This window comes from Rhinatrema bivittatum, chromosome 15 (assembly GCF_901001135.1).
Source record: "Rhinatrema bivittatum chromosome 15, aRhiBiv1.1, whole genome shotgun sequence".
NCBI lineage: Eukaryota > Metazoa > Chordata > Amphibia > Gymnophiona > Rhinatrematidae > Rhinatrema > Rhinatrema bivittatum.
In genome coordinates this window covers 24,632,202-24,655,538 of record NC_042629.1, presented here as the reverse complement: position 1 = coordinate 24,655,538, position 23,337 = coordinate 24,632,202, and the positions used below count along the sequence as shown (strand labels likewise).

The following is a 23,337-nucleotide window of genomic DNA, read 5'->3' as shown; positions in this document are numbered from 1 at the left end:
CAGGTCATTGGTTTCCCGGGTTGGTCGGGGCTGGGGATACTGCTGAGGCAAATATTCACAAACCCAGGGGAATAGGGTAAGGGAGTCATTGTACAATAGTAATTCCTAGTGGTCAGATTTTGGGCTCATGTTTGCAGGGTTCTGGAGAATCCCGGGATGTGACACCCCCCCCCCCCCCCCCCCCCCGGCTAAGGACTGTCACTGCAAAAACTGACCTGAGTGAGGTGGGAGTGACGGGGGCAGGAATCTCCAGGTGGTTGCAAACTAAGGCATATGGTACTGGATCGATGGAGCCAGAAGCCCCATGGAGCAGGAGGAAATGGCCAGATCCCACAAACCCAACAACAAGAAGGAAAATAAATGTCTGAAGAGGTCCTAATCTGTATTTTGGTCTTCTCAGGTACTGTGGTTATTACATTGATCATCAAACTGTTTTCCGGATTGGAAGCTCCATTGTGCACGTTGAGTTCCACTGTAGCTCCAAGCTCTCCCTGGAACCACTGCTTGCCGAGTACGGCACTTACAACATCAGCCTGCGTAAGAGCTTTATAATCGCACTTTGATTTTGTTTCTGTACCTGGGCTTGTTCCAGCCTTCATTGCAGATGGATAGATGAAATATAATGCCTGAAAAAAATTGTACCTAAAACGTTCTTGGCAGTGGGAACTAAGGGGCTCTTTTTTACTGCGTATGGGCTGCTACTCAACAAATCTGTTTGCTATAAAAGGTGGTTTGTTATAGCACAAAGTGACTGCTATTAAAAAAAAAAATTACTATGCAAGGCTTATTTTGCGGGATGACTTTAGTGTGTTCCAATTAAAGGGCCTCATTTACTCAGCATTTTTCCCATATACACAGAATGGGAGAAAAGCCTTAGCAAATCAGGCCCAAGGTTTGTTGCTGAGGGGCTTATCAAACTGTCGCGCACTCCTCAGGAACCGTATTGGAGCCCCAGATAAGGAGGTATTCAAGGTCAGCCATAGGTCAGACACTATGAGAGGTGGTACTGCTCTGAGTCATGCACTCTTTAGGCCGTGCCTTTATTGCTAAATTTCAAAGCTAAACTATCCAAGTGAAAATGAGCCAGCGTAAAGTATGCACACACAAAGCGTCCCTCTGCTTTACAGCTGCTGTTTGTGTAGATGGCCAGTCAGGGGTCAAAGAGCACAGGTGCATTTGACAATCCGATGTGTACATATGCTGTCTTCCTCCTCCATCTTAAACATGTCCCTCAGAACAGATAAAAGTCTGTGTGCTCTGAAAGCCCACATCCACTTCTGGCTGTGCAGGGGAGGATAATTTTGTAGCCAGGCCTAAGTGACTTGGAAAATTGCTCTCCCCCCTCCAAATGGAGCAGTTTTCTAACTGCCTGCATGATGGGGCAAAGTCCACGGGTAATGTTTATCCACGGGCATTGCAACAGTTCTCACGCATGCATTTTCCTTTTCAAATCTGTTGCAGGTACAGGGACATTTGGACCTGTTTTATTGCGGGGAGCACTATTTTTTTTCCATGAAAAATAGCATACGTAGCGTTGAAAAAATGTAATCCACGTGTGCTGTTTTCCGGCCCAGAACTAAACCACCACCCCGAGAATGGCTCCGCCACTGACTCCTCGAGTGTTGTCTCAAAGTTTTTATATGTTGTGGCACACAGCACACAGTTTCAGCCACGTTCAGGAAAGATCATGTTTAGATTGCCAATTTGTGTTTTGAAAGTTGCCCTCCTAATGTTTAGAGCGGCAACGAAATCAGGAGAAGGGAGCTAAAGGAACACTGATCACGGGTCCTTCCGTGGACTGGATGCGTGGCCTACAATGACTACACCTTCTGGCATTTTGGTCTCTTGCTAAGCTCACTTTTAAAAAGAATTGTGGCATGGAGAAAAGAGCGGGAGAGGTTCTTTATAAAAAGAGGAGTCCGAATTCTTACTAAGAAGGTTTTCAGCATTTGTCCTCTGCTACTGACGTACAGTCCAACGAGGCTGCTTTTCCATTTTCCCATTGCCAGTAAATAATAATGACTGTAAGCTAGGATGAACAGAGGACCAAAGGTGGTGATGCCTGAATGCCCAGCACCACCCTTGTGTATCAATGGGATTTAGCAAACGCAGTCACAAATAACAATAGGAAGATCAATTCGCTGGGAAAAGAATCAGAATTTTTGAACGCATGTGCCCCAAAAGACATGCATTGTTATTTTGAAGAATATATATATATATATATATATATATATATATATGATAATGGGGATTTTGGGTCCAGTTAATGCGGTGTTGTCTTTGTCTCAGCCTGTCCTGCAGGGCACTATCAGTGCACCTCGGGGCTGTGCATTCAGCAGGCTCAGCACTGCGATGGAGTGGACGACTGCTTCGACGGGAGCGATGAACTTTTCTGCGGTTTGTATCCATGGCTTTATGCCCACATACTTGTTTTTACTTTGCCATTAAGCAGATGAAAGTTTGGATCCAAATGAAAGCATTTATATCGGTGATGCCATTTTCTTCCCAGCACAGGCCCAACTCCTCAAAGCAAATGTTTCGATCTCCTCTTGAGTTTCTTAAGAGGCTTTGGTGTTAATAGGAGTCCGAGGGGGGTAGTATTGGGGGGAGGGGGGGACCAGGCTAAGCCATGGTATTGTTGGCCCCCCCTAAAGCTTCATTATTCTCCAAGGGTTGGTATAGGAGGGGGTGGGAGGTCGGAAATAGGGGAACTTGTTGGGGAGTTGAGGGGGGGGGGGGGGGGGGGGGGGGGAGGAAGGTTATGTGTTAGAAAAAGCTGAACAAGGCTACATTTTAAACCCTAGGGTCTATACGGAAGTGGTAGAAATATACCTGAAATTATTTCCAGAGTTTCGGAAGTGACAAACCACCTGTCCTCACTCACACTTAGTAGGCCCTCAGTTTAAAATGCAGTTCCCAAAATGCTCTGTGGTTTGAAATGAAAAAAATCCTTCTTTAGACCTTGTTGCCCCACAATGGGTGGGAATTGACACCCTCCTGTGCCCCTCCCCCAGCCCTGTAAAGCACACAGGACGCTTACAGATGGCGCCTTTACAATTTGATCCATGGTATCCTGAGTTTAGGGGCATCAGCCTGAGAAGCTGTCAGGCCTGGTTCAGAGAGGTGGGGGAAGAGCTATAGGAGGACGGGACGCATTTCCATTCGATGCACACGAGCACCGTGTGTCTGCTGAGGAAAAGAGCGGAACAAAAGCCTGTTTGTAGGGTAATATCTGGAGGAGCTACTGAGGAATATCTGTAACCCCCCAGCCTGTAACACTGCCAAGGCCAGCAAGAGCCAGAGAAATGCTGCTGACTAACGACTGCCCTGCATTACCGTAGTAACTCAGCTCTTAGGAGCTGAAGGTCTGGGTACATTTCATCCTTTTCCTAAGGTTTCTGCAGGCAGATAAACCAGCAGGGGTCGTTTTTGGGGGGTTTTTTTCTTACATGCATGTCAACAGAAACTTTATGCTGTGAGGTTAATGTTTTGCATGAACCCCAAACAAAAAAGAAATAAAAAAAAAAGAAGTTTCCGGTCATAGACATTTTAAATCTGAATAACGAGAAGCGACCCATGAGAACAATGCTGCGTTTTGTCTTCCCCTGTGCACTTTCCCCACAAATGAGCTTAGAAACATAGAAATGATGGCAGACGATCCACCCAGCAAGCTTATGCCAGTATCTGCTGCACTGTGCATGTTACTCCCATGCTTTTCCGTGCACATCCTTACCGAGATCCAGGGAAACCAGGATTCACAGCCACTTCTCCTTGTGACCTTGAGCAAATCACTTCACCCTCCAGGGCCTCATTTACTTAGCATTTGCCCCATAGACACAGAATGAGAGGAAAGCCTTCGTGAATTAGATTGTAAGCCCTCTGAGGCAGAAACCTACCTAGGGCACTGGAATTGTAACTTGCCTTAAGCATGGGTTCAAAAAGTCAGATGATTAAACCCAAATGTATTTTAACCTCCCATGGGTTTAAGTTACACAAGGACTGTGTTGTAACCGACTTTAGTATTAAGAAACGGAAACCCTGCCAATACAAATGTTTGGGGGGTTTTTTTTCCCTTTAATCATCATTGCTTTCAATTTTAGCTATTCCCCAGAAAGACTGCAATGCCAGCTTCTCCAAGCAGCACGATTCATTTATCTGCAATGGAGTGAATGACTGCGAAGACGGCCGAGATGAGCAAAACTGCAGTAAGAGTAAGAACTGTGAACAGATTGTGTGTTTGCAGGCGAGGAAGACCATGCAATAACGTAGTGTAAAGCTTTCATGAGGTGGAAGAACATTTCCTTCTTGTTTGATTGGTATTGGGCCCTGGTCCTTGCCTCTATGGTGTCCAGAGAATTCCTTGACCTTGGCTGTAGCGCTCAGAGCCATTGCTCATGATATGCCAAGGCTATGGCTGGGTTGCAAAGCAATTCCTTTGGCCAGTGGGGGCATCCTAAGAGAATTCCCTGACTTGACAGTTTACTTCATACTGTCATATTATCTTTGTCTGTTATTATTATTATTATTTTTTCCATGAGACTGGTTGTATTATAAGAACAGTTAAAATGAAACAAGTTTGGAGGGAAAGTTCAATGTAAATCATGAACCAGAGGGTGCAATTAAAGGTACAGCCTCTGTCCGGAAAGGTGGATTAGATAACTGTGGATGCTTGTATTAGCTCAGATTGTCCAAAGAGATGATGACAGTCACCTGTATGTAATAAGGATACCTATTGTAAACAAGCAAAGTGAAAATGGTTGTCTCACAGCAAACAAACAATCACAAAAGCGAGACAATAAAAAAAGTCTTCTTGGGTTAGTTCACGTACACACACACACACACTTTTGAGGTGAATGATTGAGTAGATTGGATGATTTTTGAACTTTCTCAATCACCGACAGGCCTCTTATTTAAACTAGTGTCTCTTCTTTCAGACTTTTTGGACTGTCTCTTTTTTTGTGACTATCAGTGGACCTGTGACATCAGTGGTGCGATTTTCAGCGCTGCCCTCATGGTTGCAAAGTCCACCGGTGCTTTTACCAGCAAATTTCACAGCATTTCTCAAAAGGAAAGTACAAGCATGCTTTCCCTGGGGGAAAGAAACGTACCCACACGGATTTGCACCTGGGCACTTTTATCCCTGGAAAACCATGCGCAGAGTTTGGAAAATGCAAACCTACAAGCAGCAGTGTCTCCCGACCTAATCCCTACGCCTAAGCCTGCCTGCATTTTGCCTGGGTGAAAGTACCTGTGGCATTGATCTCCTCTGCACACACTGTTTTGAAAATGGCACTCACCTCAGGCCGCCGTGGCCTACATCAGCTCTGAAGTTTGCATTTCTAGCCAGGAATTACCGTACCTCGGAAGCTCGACAAAAACTTTTCATGCTAAATTTGTGCGCTCTGTTATTTTTCCTCATACAAATGTCATGGAGTAAACTCTTAGAAATCTGTCTTCTCCTTTTCCAAGGTGTTCCATGCAAGAACAATTCATTCCGGTGCAGCAGCAGCACTTGTATTAGAAAGAAAAACGCTAAGTGTGATGCGCTGGTAGATTGTCCTGATGGGAGTGATGAAAGAAGCTGCAGTAAGTTTTTCTCCCTCTGCCTACCTACCTATCCTTTCTTTCTAAAAGCTACAGAAATGTCCTTCTGTCTGGAGCTATTTGACTGTGAGCCAGCTCAGACAGAGTGACCATCGCCGCTTTCATGGGGACATTCATTGTCCGGCTGCAGTAGCATTCTGTTTTATTTGAAGAAAAGACAGCAGTCTGTATGAATGCTCTCTGCTCCTCCCTTTGCCTTTTGCTCAAGGCTGCGGCATGAAGGCCATCCCCCGGAACCGGATAATCGGTGGATCTGATGCCGAAGAAGGTGAATGGCCGTGGCAAGTCAGCCTCCATTATGCTGGATCAGCCTATTGTGGTGCCTCGGTTTTGTCAAAGGAATGGCTACTCTCTGCTGCCCACTGTTTTCAAGGGGACAAGTAAGTAGTGAGGGTACCTCGATGAGTTCCTTTCAAATTCAGGTTGAACAGTGCTTTGGGATGTAAGGTCTTAGTGCGACAATGTTTCCTGTGCTGGCTTGTTCCTTCAGTAGCCCTAATATATTATGGATGCACATTCAGAATATTGCTCTGTTCTTTCTCTCCCCTCTTCCAGTTCCAAGTTAATTTTTCCCCGTTTTATTGTAACTTTCTCACATCCTTTTTCTGATTCCCTGTATTTAAAAGTTCAAGGTTCTTATTGAGAATATTGTTTATTACGCTACGTTATGCTTTCACACTTTGTTAATTGTAAACCGGGTTGATGTGATGCCTGTCATGAAACTCGGTATAACAAAAAACATTAAATAAATAAATAAATAAATAAATAAATAACATATTATGGATGCAATGGCCTTGGTCCTCAAGGCAGACCCAGGCAGTCTGGCTTTAAGGATGTCCACAATGAATGCACAGAAGATAAATGTGGGGAGGTCTGAGTTAATGTACGGTGTATTATTGCATTTTATTGATGTATCATACTATTAGAATGAGGTATTTGATTACTTTGTTTGTTATAAACTGCTTTGGGTTAAACTTTTATTTGAGGGCGGAGGAATGTAAGTTTAACAGAACATCTTTTATTTACCGAGGCATGGAGCAGAGATTCCAACAACAAAGCATGACAAATCCAGATGAATTCTACTGTATAAAACTGCAATCTCTTTCTAAAAGTGGGAGGGGAGAAAGAAGGGTGGAAGAAAATTAGTGGGAACAAATTGTGGACATACATTGTTGGGTTCTTATACAAAAGGAAGTCTTTAACCTATCATGGTGCTTTGAAAACTCTGAGGTTCTGATGTCTAATGGGGAAGCTCCTGAGGATCTCATTGACCAAGGGTTCTCAACCCAGTCCTCGGGACACATCTCTCATGCATATTCATCGTAGATATCCTGAAAACCTGGAGGACTGGGTTGAGAACCCCAGTTATAGATTATTTTCAGTGGGACAATCTTTAATCCAGTCTTGCTGTTGTGTTTTCATTCAGGTTGTCTGATCCAAGACTCTGGACTGCTCATTTAGGAATGCATGAACAAGGAAAAGCCAAGTTTGTCACCTCCATTAGAAGAATCATTGCCCATGAGCACTATAACAAGAATTTTGACTATGACATTGCACTGCTCCAACTCAGCAGTTCCTGGGCAGACACGATGAGGCACTTTATTCAGCCAATCTGTATCCCTCCAGCAGCCCAGAAAGTATCAAGTGGCACCAAATGCTGGGTGACAGGTTGGGGACGCAAGCTAGAAGCAGGTGAGAGAGCAATGCAGATAAGGAATTATCTTTGCATGCTAAATGTGTCACAGCAGACACAGTAAAATCCTGTCCATTGGCATGTCTTTGTGGTGAGTAAATTATCAATAAGCTGGTCATTAAATATGTATATTCCTTAAATTTATAACATAACAAAAATAATCCACCTCAACCATAAAGAAATAATGATAATTATTATTAAAAGTGTGTTAGACCTTCAACCTAGGTGTCATCAGGGAAATGCTTTCAAACATTTACATATTTTTCCGCCTTATGTATAATCATTGGTCTCCAACAAATGTCCCAGTGTTCAGAATACACACAGTGTCCCACACATTTTTAATTTTTGATTTGCAAATAGAATTACTTGTACTATCAAACTGAAGAGTAAGTCAACACTTAGCTTATAAGTAATCAATTCTTGTCAAAAACGCCAACATAAGCTGTTGATCTTCTTAAAAGGCGCCCTCCTTCTTCAAAACCAACCGACACGGGTCCGTGTTTCAAACCGGGGTTCTTCTTCAGGGTACATTTATATCAATAATTTTTATTCAGGTATCATGGCATCAAAACCGAAAATCTAGCACACTTTTAATAATCATCATTATCTCTTTCTGGTTGAGGTGGATTATTTTTGTTATATTCTGTCTTCCACTCACTCACTTTGGGACGTTGTTTTTGAGTAGTATTCCTTAAACTTAGCCACAATAGAACTTTCGATGCCATGACAATTGATCTAGATGCTCACAATGAGGGCTTAATTATTTAAACTGTCTTAAAAATGTCCTTTCTCTGATGTTGGCTTCTCCTTTCTGAAGCTTTCCTCATGGCATTACCTCCCTCAGGATGAGTTAGAGTTTACATTTCTTTGGGGAGGACCATCAGTGACATGCCAATTCAACAACTTACAGACCCAATGAAATACACTGCAGTGAGTCACCCAAAAAACACCCCCTCTAAGAGCATGCCCGACAAGCAGACATGGCTACCGGTTCCAAGAGGCACTGCCAACTGCCGAAAGGAGCTATTGGCCACAGCTGAATGAATCTGATGAGATACTTTACAGAGTAGATTGGACTCGGGCTCTACTCTGGTCTGACCTAGATGCATGCAAAGTAGGGGCGTGCTCTCCTACATTACTGTTATTGATGTGAGTTTGGGCCCCTGAGGGAGAAAGAAGTGGAGGAAGGGAATTGACTGGGAAAGATATGAAAGTAAGATAAAGCCCAACAATAAAACTAAAAGCAGAGATAAGTCCTGAGAGAGAGAACTGTTTCATGAAGTGCTAATTTTCCTGACCTTCTATTAGCTAACAAGTGCATCACTAATACTGAACTATATTGCCTTCCGCTTTGCATATATTTTAGATACGAAAGGCTCAGCAATTCTTCAGAAAGCAGAGGTGGAAATCATTGACCAAACCACATGTTATTCTACGTATGGACTGATCTCTCCACGGATGATATGTGCAGGATTATTATCTGGAAAAAGAGATGCTTGTAAAGTAAATATTCTTTCATTGCTTCCACAGCTTAAGCACATTCAGTCTGAAATCATTTGTTTTGGTTCACCAGTTTCCTCCTGTTTGTTTTGGCTTCCAGCTGAATTGTAAGGGCTTTGGAGTCATGAACCTTTGTTTGCAACAACTCTGGATTTTCCTCCATTTTTAACACTCCCCCATCTAACCCATCCACAGAGCAGCAGTCCATTCTTGGGGCCACAGGTTTGGATGTACCCCACCAGAGGCAGCAAACCTTGCCTATATGCAATAATCTCAATGCCAGCTGGCCAAAGGAGTGGACGTCCGGCCCGGGAATGAAAGCCAAGGGTGCAGCGTTAAACCTGAACACATGAAAAGAATATATTCTCGCTTAATATGTTCAGCAGCTTAATTGAAGTGATTCAAAGAACATAAAATGGCCATGGTGGAGGCCTTGCAAGTCCCCAAGATAGAATTTTCTTGGGGGGGGGGGGGCAAGGGGAGGGTGTATTCCCAATTTACGACTGAGTAGACCTATTCACATATGGGAAAGCATGCAGACTGCTCCATGGTGAGCAATGTTCCCTTTTATAGAGGGAGGGAGACCGCTGACCCCTTTCTCCCTGCCAACAGGGACAACCCTGTAGTCTGCGGATGCTCCTGGCCCCTCAAAGTTTAATAGGTTGGGTGGCTGCAGCACACCTGACGGGAGGAAGGTGTCAGCCGTTTCACATGCGCCTTAGAGGAAACATCGGTACCCATACATTACTTAGAAATATAGTTGATGCTAGCAGAAGAAGACCCAAGGGGTCCCTCCAGTCTGTGTAGCAAGCAATCTTGGGTGTTTGTTTTTTTAAATTATTTTATTCTTGGGGTACTTGCTACTCCGTGCTGGTTGCCCCACTTTCACCCAGATGTGATAACAGCAGGATTATATCACTGTGCAGTAACCATTTTGAGCAGACTTGCAGTGCTTAGCACCAGTTAGAAATAAGAGAGAGCATGTGTCCGATTCCTTGCATGAGTTACATCGCAATCGTTTTATTGTACATTTGTTGGAGAACCTCTGAGGCTAAAGTAATGTTGATCTTATTTTAGGGCGACTCTGGCGGGCCCCTCTCATGTCAAAGGAAAGGCAACGGAAAGTGGTATCTGGCGGGCATTGTTAGCTGGGGTTATGGCTGCGGACGACCAAACTTCCCTGGGGTATACTCAAGCGTGTCAAATTTTGCTTCCTGGATTCACAAACATCTGCCTTTTGTGTTGTGATTTTTTTTTTTTTTATGTTGATGATTGACTTGCAATGTGTCTGTCTAATAAATGGATTAACTGTTAAAGTTAATTAACGACTGGTGTGTTATGCTGGGTCAAACCAAGGTCGATCGAGCCCAGCATCCGTCTCTGACAGCAGCCAATGCAGGTTGCAAGTACCCTGCAGATGCCATAAAGCAGATCTAACACCTGTGACTGACTTCCAGGGATAGCAATGGCTTCCTTTACTCTGCCTGGCTAATAATCTGTTATGGTGCCTTCCTCCAGGAACTTGTCCAAAGCTTTTTTAAACCCTGCTATGCTTGTCGTCTCGATCACGTCCTCTGGCAACAGATTCCCCTGCTTGACAGTGTGCTGCGTGAAAAAGTACTTTCTGCGATCTGTTTTGAATCTGCAGGTTGTTAGTTTCATGGAGGGTCCCCTGGTTTTAGTGCTATTTGCGAGGGTAAGTAACTGTCTTTTGTTTACCCATTCCACCCCACCCATGATTTTATGAGCTTCGATTATGTCCGCTCCCAGATGGTTCTCTGCTAAGTCTCTCATCATAGGAGAAATGTTCCATCCTCTTTATCATTTTTGTCGCCCTACGCTGCACCTTTTCTGCTTCCGCAATGTATTTTTTTGAGATGGGGGGGGTGACCGGAACTGCACACAATGCAGAAGCAAAACACTATTTTCCATTTTATTCTCTGTTCTTTTTTGGGTCATTCTTTTTTGCTTTTTTGACCCTGCAGCTTGCATGGGCACCACAGTGGTTTAAAAGTAAATCACGTCTATGGAAAAAGAGAGAAGAATTCCTGCACCTCCATTCCTTACTTCCCTTACTTAATATTTCATTGGGCCAAAGCAAGGAATCTTAATTAATGCACGTAAACCAGGCCTCTGATGACGTCTCCACACCATAAGCCTGAAAGACTTCAATGGTCTTTCATTCTTGGTGTATTTCACTATTGTTTCATGTTTTGATCCCCAAACTTCTGAACCTTTGGACTTTGGCAGCTCTAGCTAAAATGTTCAAAAGATGACAGGGGGGTTCTGTTCTTAAGACCCGCAGGCAGCAGGAGAAATCATTTCATTCTGAGGACCTAAGCCAACTGGAAAGCTGCAAGACATCTCAAATGCTCAAATACAGCACCATTCATGGATCCCCCCTACATTTGTCCAGCCTGCAAAGAAACCAGTCAGCGTACTCGGAGCTGGGATGGAGCACACTGCAAACGTATTAGCGGGAGAATACGGTGAGGATTGTTCTGTATCTCAAGCACAGTTGAAGCATGCCTTTGGCGCACTATGCTTCTGTAGGTGGGTGTAAGTTAACAGACCAGTACTCCAGAAATACCCTGAGATAGAGGTTTGCTGCCCGTGAACTACTCTAGTCTCTGACTTGGGATGTTCCTAACTGCTGGTTAATTTCGCTAACTCATGACCTGGGTTTACTATGCAGCCAATCAGATAGCAGAAGCCTTTATGCATTTCTCAAGTCCGCCTTGTGAATCAGAAGGCCCAGGACGTGTTCAGCCTTCGCTTTGATCTACAGCCATTTACGGTGGCTAGAATTTGATAACTCTGGGCTCCAGCGTGTATCAGAAAGGATGATATTGTGTTTCCAGAATGCCCCCTTCATCAGCTGTGGCCACCTGACTTCACAAGGGGTAATTAACTGAAATGAAAGAGTTTTCTGTCTGATTCACTTAAAGTAACTCTGCTAAATATCTGTACAATGCTCTTTCTTCTGCTCCTGGCACGTCATGATAGACATTTTCTGTATAATTTTCAGCACACTCTGAAGAAATTATTTTCAAGTGACAACTAATCCTCAATGATCCAGTCAATCGTGATCCTATGTGCTGAAACCAAAATAGTACAAAACAGATTCATCAGGATGTAGCACAGAGAACTTCTCCTAGTCTAATGGCAAGAGAAAGAAACAGAATGAGCTCAGGACCGGTGCTAGCTTTGTTGCTGCCCTGTGCGAACAATTACTGTGCTCCCCCTGATTCATCCAGTCTCTGTTCCAGGCCCATCAAATAAAGCCCAGCTCCGTCCTGCAGTCTATATTTTTAAAAACTGACACCCATCCACTCCTCCACAGAGCCCATGGTCAAGGGAAGGGAATGGACCCAAAAAACAAAGCGGGAGCCGATCCAGTGAACTGTGTAACAGTGACGACAATGGGAATCGGATGAAAACAAGCCCTTTATTAAAATGCATTTTAATAAAGGGCTTGTTTTCATCCGATTCCCATTGTCGTCAAGGGAAGGGAATTACATACCCTAGGGAAATCTTACAGCCTTGCACACACACCACCGCCCCCCACACAAGTACAGTCTTCTGAGGCAAAATATCACCTACAACATATCTATTATATTTACATGCACGGCTGTGGTGCCAACCAGAAAACTGCAAAAAAAAAAAAAAAAAACCCCAAAAAAACTCAACTCCTATGGAATTTATAACGGCACCACAGAAAGCCATGAATAAATGTAATTACCATTTCAATATAGTAAACCTCCCATACAAAAACAATCTTATCTACAAGCACTCAAACAGTAGTAACCTTATCTATGAAAAGGCAACACTAAATATTACACCAGGCCCTAGCACACCAATACACCTCCTATTGGGAAAACAGATCAAGCCAGGCTGCTATAGATCCCTATACAGAAACTACATGCCAGCAAAATAGCTCACCTCAGTCACATATGCAGAACACAGACAGACCCTGGCCAAATACAGAATAAAGAATCCAGAAAGTATAAATAGAAACGTGCTAAGAAGAACTGAACTGGAACCCACAAAAAGCCAGCCTCTGTAGGCAGAGCAACAATGGAAAAACAGAAACAGTACTATTCTTTATAAAACATTAAATAATAAAATTGAGAAATATAAAGCAAAATATTAGTAAAATCATATTCATAAAAAGAATACATATTTCAAACCAGTTGAATAAAATATCCAAAATTTCCCAAATACCAATACAATACTTTAAAAAATCCAATAATTAAAAAATGTTCTAATATTTCCCAAAAAAACAATAAAATATTTCAAAACAGTAAAAACATCAAATTACACTCAAATAAAACTAATAAGGATTAATAAAAATCTGCTCTCCAAACCTGGGATCTTTTGATTTCCAATCATCCTAAAATTTTCGAGCATTCGGGGAGATAGGGCTGCACAAACTTTATCTGCTCTCACACACGCACACACATTGATTCTCTCATACACTCCCTGTCTCATATACATGCCCTTGCTCTCCCTCACAGACACATAATGTATGTGTGTGCATGCCTGTGAGAGCCTATATGTGATATATAGGCTCTCAAAGGCACACACATATACACAGGCTCTCACACAGACACACACATACAGGCACTCAAAGACACTCACACAAACACATTGGCTGTGTGAGAGCCTGTATGCATGTGTTTGGCTGTGTGAGAACCTAACACATTCACACAGGCTCTCACACAGCCACAGACATACACATGCATAAAGACATACACACACACAAGCTTTCACACAAACACACACATGCATACAGGCTGTCACATACACACACAAGCTTTCACACAGACTCAGACATACACATACACGGCCTCCTGTTCTCTTCGGTGCTGGTGGGATAAGCTCCACCATGGCCCTGTGGGCTCCTCTTCTCATCGGCCCTGGGGGGTGGAGAGTTGGTGCCGAAGCGCGAAAATTTCATCTGCCGGCGGGTTGAGCTTTGCGGTGGCCTTTCTTCCTCTTCAGTTGCCAGCAGGTTTGGCTCTGCTGGAGCCCTGCGGCCTCTTCTGTTGCCATTGCTGGCTCCGCCCCATGGTATGCACACCCGGTCGCGCTGGACCTGAATGAGCTGTAATACCAGACCTTCCAAGCAAACCATTCCCTTTGCAAGCACCGCTAAGAATGGAGTGAAGACGAGCACTACACTCATGAGAGCCACGTCTGAAGGAAAGGTCTTTACTCTAGCCTTATCCTTTTTGACCTATCTGCTGCTTTTGACACTGTTGATAACCACCGTCTGCTCGATACTCACTTGGATTTTGGGATTCTGCCCTGTCTTGTTCTCTTTTTTTCTTTTCCCATCGCACTTTTTTATAATTAAAATTTTATTGACAGGTAATATCCATAACACAGATACCACAAATAGACACTGATGATATCAAATCAACATCAAACAACCATCAACATAAGCAGATATGCATAGAAGTCAAAACCTCGATTCAGCAAATACACAAAAGCATAGAAAGCTCCATGTCATCACCCTGTAGTGCTTGTTTCATCCCTCCCCTTATCTAAGCTCACTATACCCTCCTTCCTACCTAACCCAACCCCACAACCTCTTTCAAGTACATTACAGCACCCCTATATTCCTCCGTTGTAAATAAGGGCCCCAGACTTTCTCAACACTAGCCATCCTATCATTTTTCATGGCTGTTAGCTTCTCCATATAGTAAACTCTATCAATTCTGGTGCGCACTTTGGCCATCGAACGGACAGATTGCCGGCGCCACCAGTAAGTAATCTCACAATGTGCAGCTCACTGTGATTCCCCTCATCAGCTCGTATTCTCAATAGGCACATTTTAGGGTCCTTGGGTAGAAGAATCATTCCACAGCTTCCCAATCTCTGGACGCTCCCACCACAAATGGAAGAATGTGCCATAAGCTCCACATACCTTCCAATATCTATCATTTGGGTCTTTAAACATTTTTCTTAGCCTAGCAGACGTTAGATACCACCTATACAGCATCTGGTACCCATTTTCTTTTATTAAAGTAGAGCCCGAACATCTACTAATTACTACGAAACAGTGATCCCACTCTCCCTCTTCCAAAGCGCCCCCCAAATCTGCCTCCCAGCCATCCTCACCTTGAATTCCTTATTCAACAAGGCATGAATCCTGGAAATTGGCCTTTTAAGCCGCTCCCACAGATCACAGTAATTTTCAAAGAGCATTTTGCCCTTTTTTTTTTTTAGCTCCTTACCAATCTTTGCCGCACAGAAGAAGTGAATTAGCTGATTATAAGCGAATCGATCGGCCTCCTGCAAAGGATATGTTTGCTGTAATTTATTAAATGATATCAGGCCCTGCCCGTCCCGTATCTGCTCCAGTCTGGTTAACCCCTTCCCCTTCCATCTCTCTTATCTCCTTCCGTTCAGTCCTAGGAACAGAATTCCTATTAAAGAGAAATTAAGTTGAATGATAAGCCTGCATCTCTCCTACCAACCTCGCCTTCCACTTTCCCCACGCCCTCAGCACCAGACCAGAAAAAGGGGAAAGAGCAGTAAAGTAGCGCCTGCCTCTAACGTTCAACGGAGGTCTCCTAAGCTCCCCGTCCTCGTGCCAGTGTATTACAGCACTCACTTGGGATGCCACAAAACACCAAGGTACGTTAGGAACACTGAAACCCCTCCGCCCCTCAGTTTCTCTTGATAAAAAGGACCAAGCCAGAAATTCTAGGAGGCCTACACCACCAGGTGAACCTGGGTAGTTTCCATTGCCACAGTTTCAAGAAATTATCTGGCACATCTACTGGCGGCGTCTGGAAGCAATAACAAAAATGAGGCAAAACATTCATTTTAATGATAGCCACCCTCCCCAAGCAGGAAAAATCTGTCCTATCCGCAGATACCCACAGAATGCTCCCCAGGTACCGGAACATTTAATAGCTGCAATTTGTCCTCATTTACCTTAAAGCCCGACACTGTCCCAAAAGTTCTCATTTCTGCCAACAGAGCTTCAAGCAATGATTCTGGATCAGTCACCGAGAACCTAAGGTCATCAGGAAATACTGATAATTTATAATTTTGGTCACCCACCTGAGCTCCCTGACCCCGAGAATTGCATTTAACCCTTTCTGCAAAGGGTTCTAAAGATAAGGCAAACAGCAACGATGACAAAAGGTCCCATCGCACTTTTGGTGTTTCCTCTGGTGCTTCCTCCGTTACTGCCATTCCACTATCAATTGGTGAGCCTTAGGCTTCTGACCTGGGCTTTCTTCTCACTATGTACTAATCCCCTTGGTACTATGATTTCCTCTCATGGCTTTCCATATCATTTTTATGCTTATGACTCCCACATTTACCTTGCTACTGCAGAAATTTCACCAAAAATCCAGTCCTGGATCTCGGGCTGCTTGTCTGACATTGCTGATGCCCCGCTGCCACTTGCCACCTTAAACTCAACATGGCCAAGGCTGAGCTCCTTCTCTTCCTCCCCCCCCCATGCTCACCTCTCCTCTTCTTCCTTTCTATGTTTCTGTAGATAACGAGGTCATCCTCTGTCCCCTCAGCCTATAACCTAGGAGTCATCTTCGACTCCTCTCTCTCCTCTATGTATATCCAAGTCTCTGCTAAAACCTGCCGTTTCTTTCCCTATACCATTGCCAAAATCCATCGCTTCCCTTCTGAACAGACTACCAGAACCCTTACCCACTCTCTCTTCTCCTCCCGCTTAGACTATTGCATCCTACTCCTCACTGTTCTCCCGGCGAGCCACCTCTCTCCACTGCAATCTGTCCCAAATTCAGTTGTGTGACTTACCTTTCACTAATGTCCCTACCTATAACCTGAAGTCTCTGCATTGGCTCCCTATCTGCTCCCGCATGCAGTTCAAGCTCCTCTTTCTCACCTCCTCTCTGCAGCAGCTCACTCTCCTCTCCGTCTCTCTCTCCATCTCTCTCTACGTCGCTCCTCATGCACTCCATCGGATAAGTCACTCCTATCTGTGCCCTTTTCCTCTATCACCAGTTCATGACTTTCCACCTGGCTGTGCTGTGTGCGTGGAAGAGACTTCCTGAACCGGTGCGTCCTGCTCTCTCTCGCTGTGTTTAAATCCCATCGAAAGACCCACCTTTTTGAGGCAGCTTTTAAATCTTAGGCCTGATTCTCTGCTTTTAGCCTCATTAACTAACTTTCCTTTTCTCTTCTTTTTTTTTAACCTTTATCTTGCTTTATGAACTGTCCCAAGTTTCTTGTCCTGGATGCTTGTCGTATTAGATTGCAATGTCTATTGAGAAGGGGCTCTTTTGTGTGCTTGGACAAAGCTACGTATGTTGAGTAGCACTATAGAAATAAATAGTAGTAGTAAGGAATAAAAATTAAGGAAAGTAACTGGCAATTACTGGGATGGACACACACACTCAGGGACTTATATGGAAGGAGGAGAAACATGTTAAACCCAAAAGGGGAAAGGGTGGGGATGAGGGCTGCTGTGAACTCTCATCTGTGTCATCAGCTGAGGTCTGCGTCACCTTGTGCGCTTTCTTGGGTTGGGTTATGCTCAGCAGATTCTGCACTGCAGGGCACTCAGATACAAACTGGATCTTCTTTATCTTGTTGTGATTGTTTAGCCGTGAGTGGGAGCAGCGGGGGGCGGTCTCCAGCCTTTCTCCTCCAGGCAGCCCACGAGGAAAAGCTGAGGAATGGGTGAGCCTGGAGCACATCCACTCTGCTCCCTAATCCAACTCCATCCCTCCTGTTCCCCCTCCCCTCATCTCTCCTCCTGCATTGCAGGGACAGAAGGGGCGATATTGAAGCAGACACTGCAGAGCAAAGAAAAGACACAAAAAAAAAGGGTTTGAATTAGCACAAGCGTGAAACTTGTGAGCCGTAATGGCAACTTTCAAACTTCTGCTAATTCAAGCACTTTTGTGTCCATTACCAAAGGCTTAACTTCTGGCAGAACAACCCAGAATGGCAATCTGCCACTTTATTTTCTGGGACCCAAGAAAGTGGAGCAGAGCTGGCAGGGTACAGCAGTTCTGGCTCCCCGGAGGAAACAGGCCTAGCAGGGATCATTTGCAGCAGCCCCAGCCTTGGGTGGACGCAGAGAAGAGCAGAGAGTGCTGGACCTGCTTACCCTGAGACAAGCCCCCTGGCGAGGCTGTGAGGGAGAAAAGCCAAGGTAAAAAAAAAAAATGTAAAAAGGGAGGGGGATGCCTGTCAGTCCCGCTGCTTCTGCCACTCCTTGGCTTCCTGCTTATCCCAGCATCAACCCAGGCCCTGCTGCCTCTTCACCACACTGGTGAGGGGGGAAGGGCCAATAGATTGCATGAGGGGATGGGGGGGAGTGAGTGAAGGAACTGGAGGAAGGGGAAGGAGAGTGAGAGAGTGATGCGATGTGAGAGGGCTAAAGAGTGAGTGAGTGAGTGAAGGGATTGGAGAGGGAGAAAGAGTGAGTCGAGGATCAAACATCCTGTGGGGTGAGTGAGGGGATTGGAGGCAGTATGAGATGAGAGTGATATGATCGGGAGAGGGAGAGAGAAGAATGAGTGAGAAGAGCATATGGCGTTTCTCCCTTTCTTTCATCTCCAAGCAGGCAAGGAGTAGGCCGTGCTTTTCAATTCCAGGCCCCACGCCTCTGTCCAAAGAGAGGGAGAACATCAGCCGGTGCCCGCCAGTCTGCTCCCGCCCTGCCAGCGCAGAGGGGAACCAGCTGATTCTGGCTGGAAGAGGAGGGGGATAGGCTTTAGGGCCACTGAGGAATTTATGAGGGGGATGGGAATGGAGGATCAGGATCACAGGGCAGAGAGAGAGGCGGGGTTAGAGAGAGCCCCATTCTCTCTATCTGCCTTCTCCTCCTTACCCTAGTGATTTCAACCCCAGCCATCCATCGCCTACCAGTGCTCATGGAACATGTTAAGAGTGTGAAGAAGGGGTTCGGGTCTGTGTGTATGAAAGAGTTACACCTGGCTCTAGTCCCGCCCCTGTGTGTATGAAAGAGTTACACCTGGCTCTAGTCCCGCCCCTGTGTGTATGAAAGAGTTACACCTGGCTCTAGTCCCGCCCCTTTGCACAGCTCACACCCGGCTCTGCCTATCTCACCCCCTTCCACAGTTGCACTTCCTCTTTGTCTATATATTAAGGCCAATGCTTAGGTTGGAGTGAGGGACCCTTTCTCCGAGTATTTCAGTTTGTATTGAACAGTAAAGGTTTGCCAGCAGTCATGAGGCCCTAATGAACAAAGAGATGATATTTGCAGGAAACATTTTTAACACGCAAGCATGCAAGCTTGCCTGGGGTCTGTTCAGCTCTGTGTATCTGCGGGTTAATCTTTACCGAGCAAGGACACAACCTTCCCGGGGCAGACCTGTGTACTATGTGTGACAGGAGAATGCACTAGTAAGATTGTTGCACTGAGGGGATAATTTTGTAATTGCCTGCATGCATTCAAAGTCAATCACCTGCAGACCTGATGCCAGTTTTCCTAGTGAAAGCCCATGCATGGCTTTCCTTTGAAAATTACCCCAGAAAGAAATACCCATCTGTGTTTATACCTGCTCATTTGTGCAGGTAGAGTCTGTGCATAGTGCAACCCCTGACTCCAGGAAGGCCTCTTGTCCCTGCGGTAAACGTGTGTGTCCGGAGGCCCTACACTCGCACCTTCACCCCCATATAGAGCCGGCAACTTCAGAGAAGCCCATGTCCCTGGGTAAAGCACTGTTTCACCCCACAGAAATTGATTTGAAAATTACCTTCTCTATAAGGAGAAAGTTGTTTTGATCACCCGTGCCACGACATTCAAGTAGTTAATTTGTCTAACTGAATCACAACCTTATACTGCTAGAGAATATTATTGGCCTCTCTGCACATGGGGACAGAGTTCTTCCTACGCGCTTTCGACAGCCGTCAACCAGTCGAGACAACGGTGCCAAGTGTTTTATCTCATAAATCACCATTTCCCTCTGTTCCATAAATAACCCTAGCTTTTTACAAGAGAACGTAGAGAGGATAAATTGATCTCCAAAATGTATAAAATCCGGGTTCCTTCCAGCCTATTGACCCCAGTTTCTCTGTATACACCTGCTGCTGTTTTTTGTTTGTTTTTTTTTTAACTATTGAAGAATCCAGCCTATATGACTCCTGATTCAGTTTGGAAAGTAAAGAGTTACACTTTTTCTTCCAGCCTCCTTTGGATGCAGAAGATAGGTAGGGTCTGGACCATTAAGCAGCATGGTGAGAAAGACATGGCAAAGACGCTAGGGGAAACAACATTAACCATCTTCCAGTAGATGTGGGAACCGGCTCTTTTTAAGTCTGCTTCAGGATTCAAAGCCCTCTGCCGTACAGGACAAAGTGATGCTCTCTTTTCCTCCAAAAAGGACTTCCGCTATCTATAGCATTCCAGTAGTTGATGAGTCGCTGGTCCCTGGGCAGGTAAGAACAGCTGCGGTGCTTTATTGTCAGATGTGTGCGGGCAGCAGTGCACAATGCTGCAGTGAGGATCTAGGGCTGTGTCTCTTCCATGACTGACCCCCTTGCTCTGTTGACCCAGAGTTTGAATCCTCCCGGTGATCGGTCTCCCTGCGATGGAAACCTGCACCTGCACTCCTGCCTCCTCGAGCTGGTGGCGCTGCTTCCCTGCAAACGTTGGTTTCTAGCAGTTTTGCCACTGGTGTCCTTGGCAGTCATATGCATTGTGGCGGCTCTGCACCACTCTCTATGTAAGTTCAGTATTTACATTTTTATTTGTATTTATTAGTAGCTGCCCATCGTGTCTAATGCTCTATGCCGGGTATTCACATTACACAGGTGGTTGGGTTGAATAAGAAGCCCAGAGGTTTGTCTGCTTCCGCTTGCTTCTGATAAGACTTGGGGATGTTCATAAACGAATATGAGACTATTTCTTTTCTGCTCGGGCTGTGCTTCTCTCATGGCATTTGTTTATAATAATTTCTCCAACGTTTCCGTTTTGACGCTGTGCATAAACGAATGCTTCGCTCGGTTCATTTCATCAGCCCCAGGGGTTATAAGACCCCATTCTTGGAAGCAGTTTGCCCGGGAGAAAAGCATTTTTCTCTCTATTAATCGTCCATCTGAAGACGGTCCACCCGTCGTTCCAGGGCACACGGACCTCCAGCCGCACGGAGAGGTAGCCTTCCCTGGGGGGGGGGGGGGGAGGGGAAAAGCGCAGGCCTAAATCTCATTCAACTCTACAGATGTGCCACACAAGGACATTTCTAACCACAGGGGGAAAAAGCAGCCCAAGATGACCGCCTGTACTTTCCAGGCAGAGCAAATCAGTGCAAAGACCGTGAGCCAAATAGGTACACGCATGGGACTGTTCAAAGGAACTTCTGTGGGTAATGGGCCATTAGAAAGCTGTGCGACTGACACGAGTGTAAACATGACGTGCAGGCATGGTGTATGGGTGTATCCTTTTATGCAGGTAGGGGAGAGGAGGATGGGACTTAAGCACATGGTTTTGAGTTTTAAAAGTCCGGGTGGAAATTCTCTCAGCAAAATTATGTGCACCAAATAGCAGCTTGGATCATGTGCCGGGAGAGTTTTCAAGGCGGATTGCGTGCGTAAGCTGGTGTAACTTGGACACCTAGAAGCCCACAAATTGTTGGGGCCTATTATACAATTACCCCCATCATGCACTGCTCCTGATTTGCTTTTGTATGCACTTTTCAGTTCATTTAATTTTTCAAAAAGCTTTATTTAGAAATCCCATTTGGGTAGTAACCCAGGCGTAAGCCCGGCAGTGAAGTGTCTGAGCTGCTTCCATTGGCAGTAGCTTGCTAACCATGGACGTGTGCAATCTTCTCTCTGCGCAGCACCTGCATCCACACTTTTCTGTCTTGGTGGAAGTATAGAAATTCCTAATATGACCTACACAAGCGATCTAGCAGATCCAGAGTCTCCCAACTTTAGACTGCAAGCCGAGGCCTTCCAGAACTACGTAAGTGCGAACCTGCTACAATGCTGGGGCTCTTTTAAAGAAAGTCAATTTTACCTTTAACTTTAACACAAACTCCCATTGGCTCCTACTAGAAAGACTCCTTGGAAATAGGAGTCCAGGACTGGATCATTTAGCTTGACATTATAAAATGTGCAGGCGAGTCCTTGGAGAGATTTGGGTTACATGTCAACATCTCTCTGCTTCTGGAGATTGTATGATCTTCCAGGTGGCACACTCGATTTTAATTTGAGGGCTATAATATCGGTGAAAGGTTTTATAGAGAAGAAAAGGAATGTGCACAATCCCTTCTGCATGACTTTTGCTTAGGCTATATGACTTTTACTTTTATAAAATATCAATTTATTATACTGACAAAAAAATTCGGAATTTTGTCAGGAATTCCCCTTTATCTTCTGAAACAATGATTGCTTTCTTGTGCATGTCTCCAAGTTGAGATTCACGGGTTCAGTGCAGTTACCTGGGGTCCCAACCGAAAGGCTCAGACACAAAGCACTCCTCTGTTACCGTACCTTTCTTGAGAGAGTTTATCTCGTGTCTCAAAGCGCCTCTGTGCATGACTGACCTAGGCCGTCTTTGACCTGATCTTCTGCCAGAAAACATCTCCGGGTTTTAGAGGCTCAGACAACTGGACAAAACATAGTTTTGCGTCTGTAATGTACTTCTCTGCTCAGTTTGCCATACAAAGAAAAAAGAAATAACCTGAAACCAAAACTTGGTAGCACAATTTTAATTATGCAAAGGAACGCACCCTGGGGCAAACCAGTTTGATAAAAATTTCAAATCTATAGTTTGGAAAAATGTTCCCAAAAAATAAAGATGAGGAAAAAATTTGCTCCATATTTGAGACTAATAATCTTCGTGCAGACTGATTTTGTGCATTGCCCTTTCACAGGGAGCACAAAATATGATTCCAGAAACATACAGTAAGATATCATAAGAAGAAGGTATATCTATAGTGCCTTTCTTACAAAGAGCATGCCTAAGCTCTTTACTGTAGACGATCAAATATTAGCAAGTAAGAGTTTAGCTCTCATTTGCACACATGTGTACATCTGCTAATAGTGAATTCTATAATGCGCTGCTATATGCCCTTGGAAAATAACTTTGCCAGATTGGCCTGGTTATCTGGATTTCATAGAAAACTCATCCGGTTATGAATAAAAAATATTCATATTTCCAGTAAGTCGTATTTATTAATATTTTCTGCTAAGAAAGGTGGTGTTGCACTTTTGGTAATACTAACAAATGTTTATCTGTTTAATTTTCTAATTATTACCTATTAGTTTGCAGAATTGTACGGCTCATCGGTTTTAGGGAAATATTACTTGAAATCTGTTATTGCAGCATTTAGGTAAGTTCTTTAATTCTCATAAATTAGAGTATATGCTACATTTTTTAATTCTGTGCCTATGGAAACAATCTTAATTGACTAAGATCCGCAAAGCTGAACACGCAATCTAAATACTGAGCCAAAAACATACCTGGATTTATTTAAGAGTGAAGGAAATTTAGAGAATTATTCTTTTGAAGGTAAGAAAAATGCAAATCTAAGAATCAGTTGGGGTGACATACATGG

General features: G+C 44.4%; 1 protein-coding gene across 1 annotated transcript in view; it reads left to right on the top strand.

Annotated features, from left to right (window-relative positions):
* The window catches only part of TMPRSS7 (transmembrane serine protease 7), a 75,382-nt gene that overhangs the window by 14,468 nt on the left and 37,577 nt on the right, over positions 1–23,337 (top strand). The window contains exons 7-18 of the mRNA XM_029579200.1: positions 401–537; positions 2,290–2,397; positions 4,101–4,211; positions 5,470–5,586; positions 5,813–5,984; positions 7,031–7,296; positions 8,664–8,800; positions 9,875–10,041; positions 20,158–20,212; positions 20,331–20,499; positions 21,616–21,740; positions 23,045–23,112. Coding sequence (XP_029435060.1) covers positions 401–537; positions 2,290–2,397; positions 4,101–4,211; positions 5,470–5,586; positions 5,813–5,984; positions 7,031–7,296; positions 8,664–8,800; positions 9,875–10,041; positions 20,158–20,212; positions 20,331–20,499; positions 21,616–21,740; positions 23,045–23,112 — 1,632 coding nt within the window. The remainder of the gene's footprint in view (positions 1–400; positions 538–2,289; positions 2,398–4,100; positions 4,212–5,469; positions 5,587–5,812; positions 5,985–7,030; positions 7,297–8,663; positions 8,801–9,874; positions 10,042–20,157; positions 20,213–20,330; positions 20,500–21,615; positions 21,741–23,044; positions 23,113–23,337) is intronic.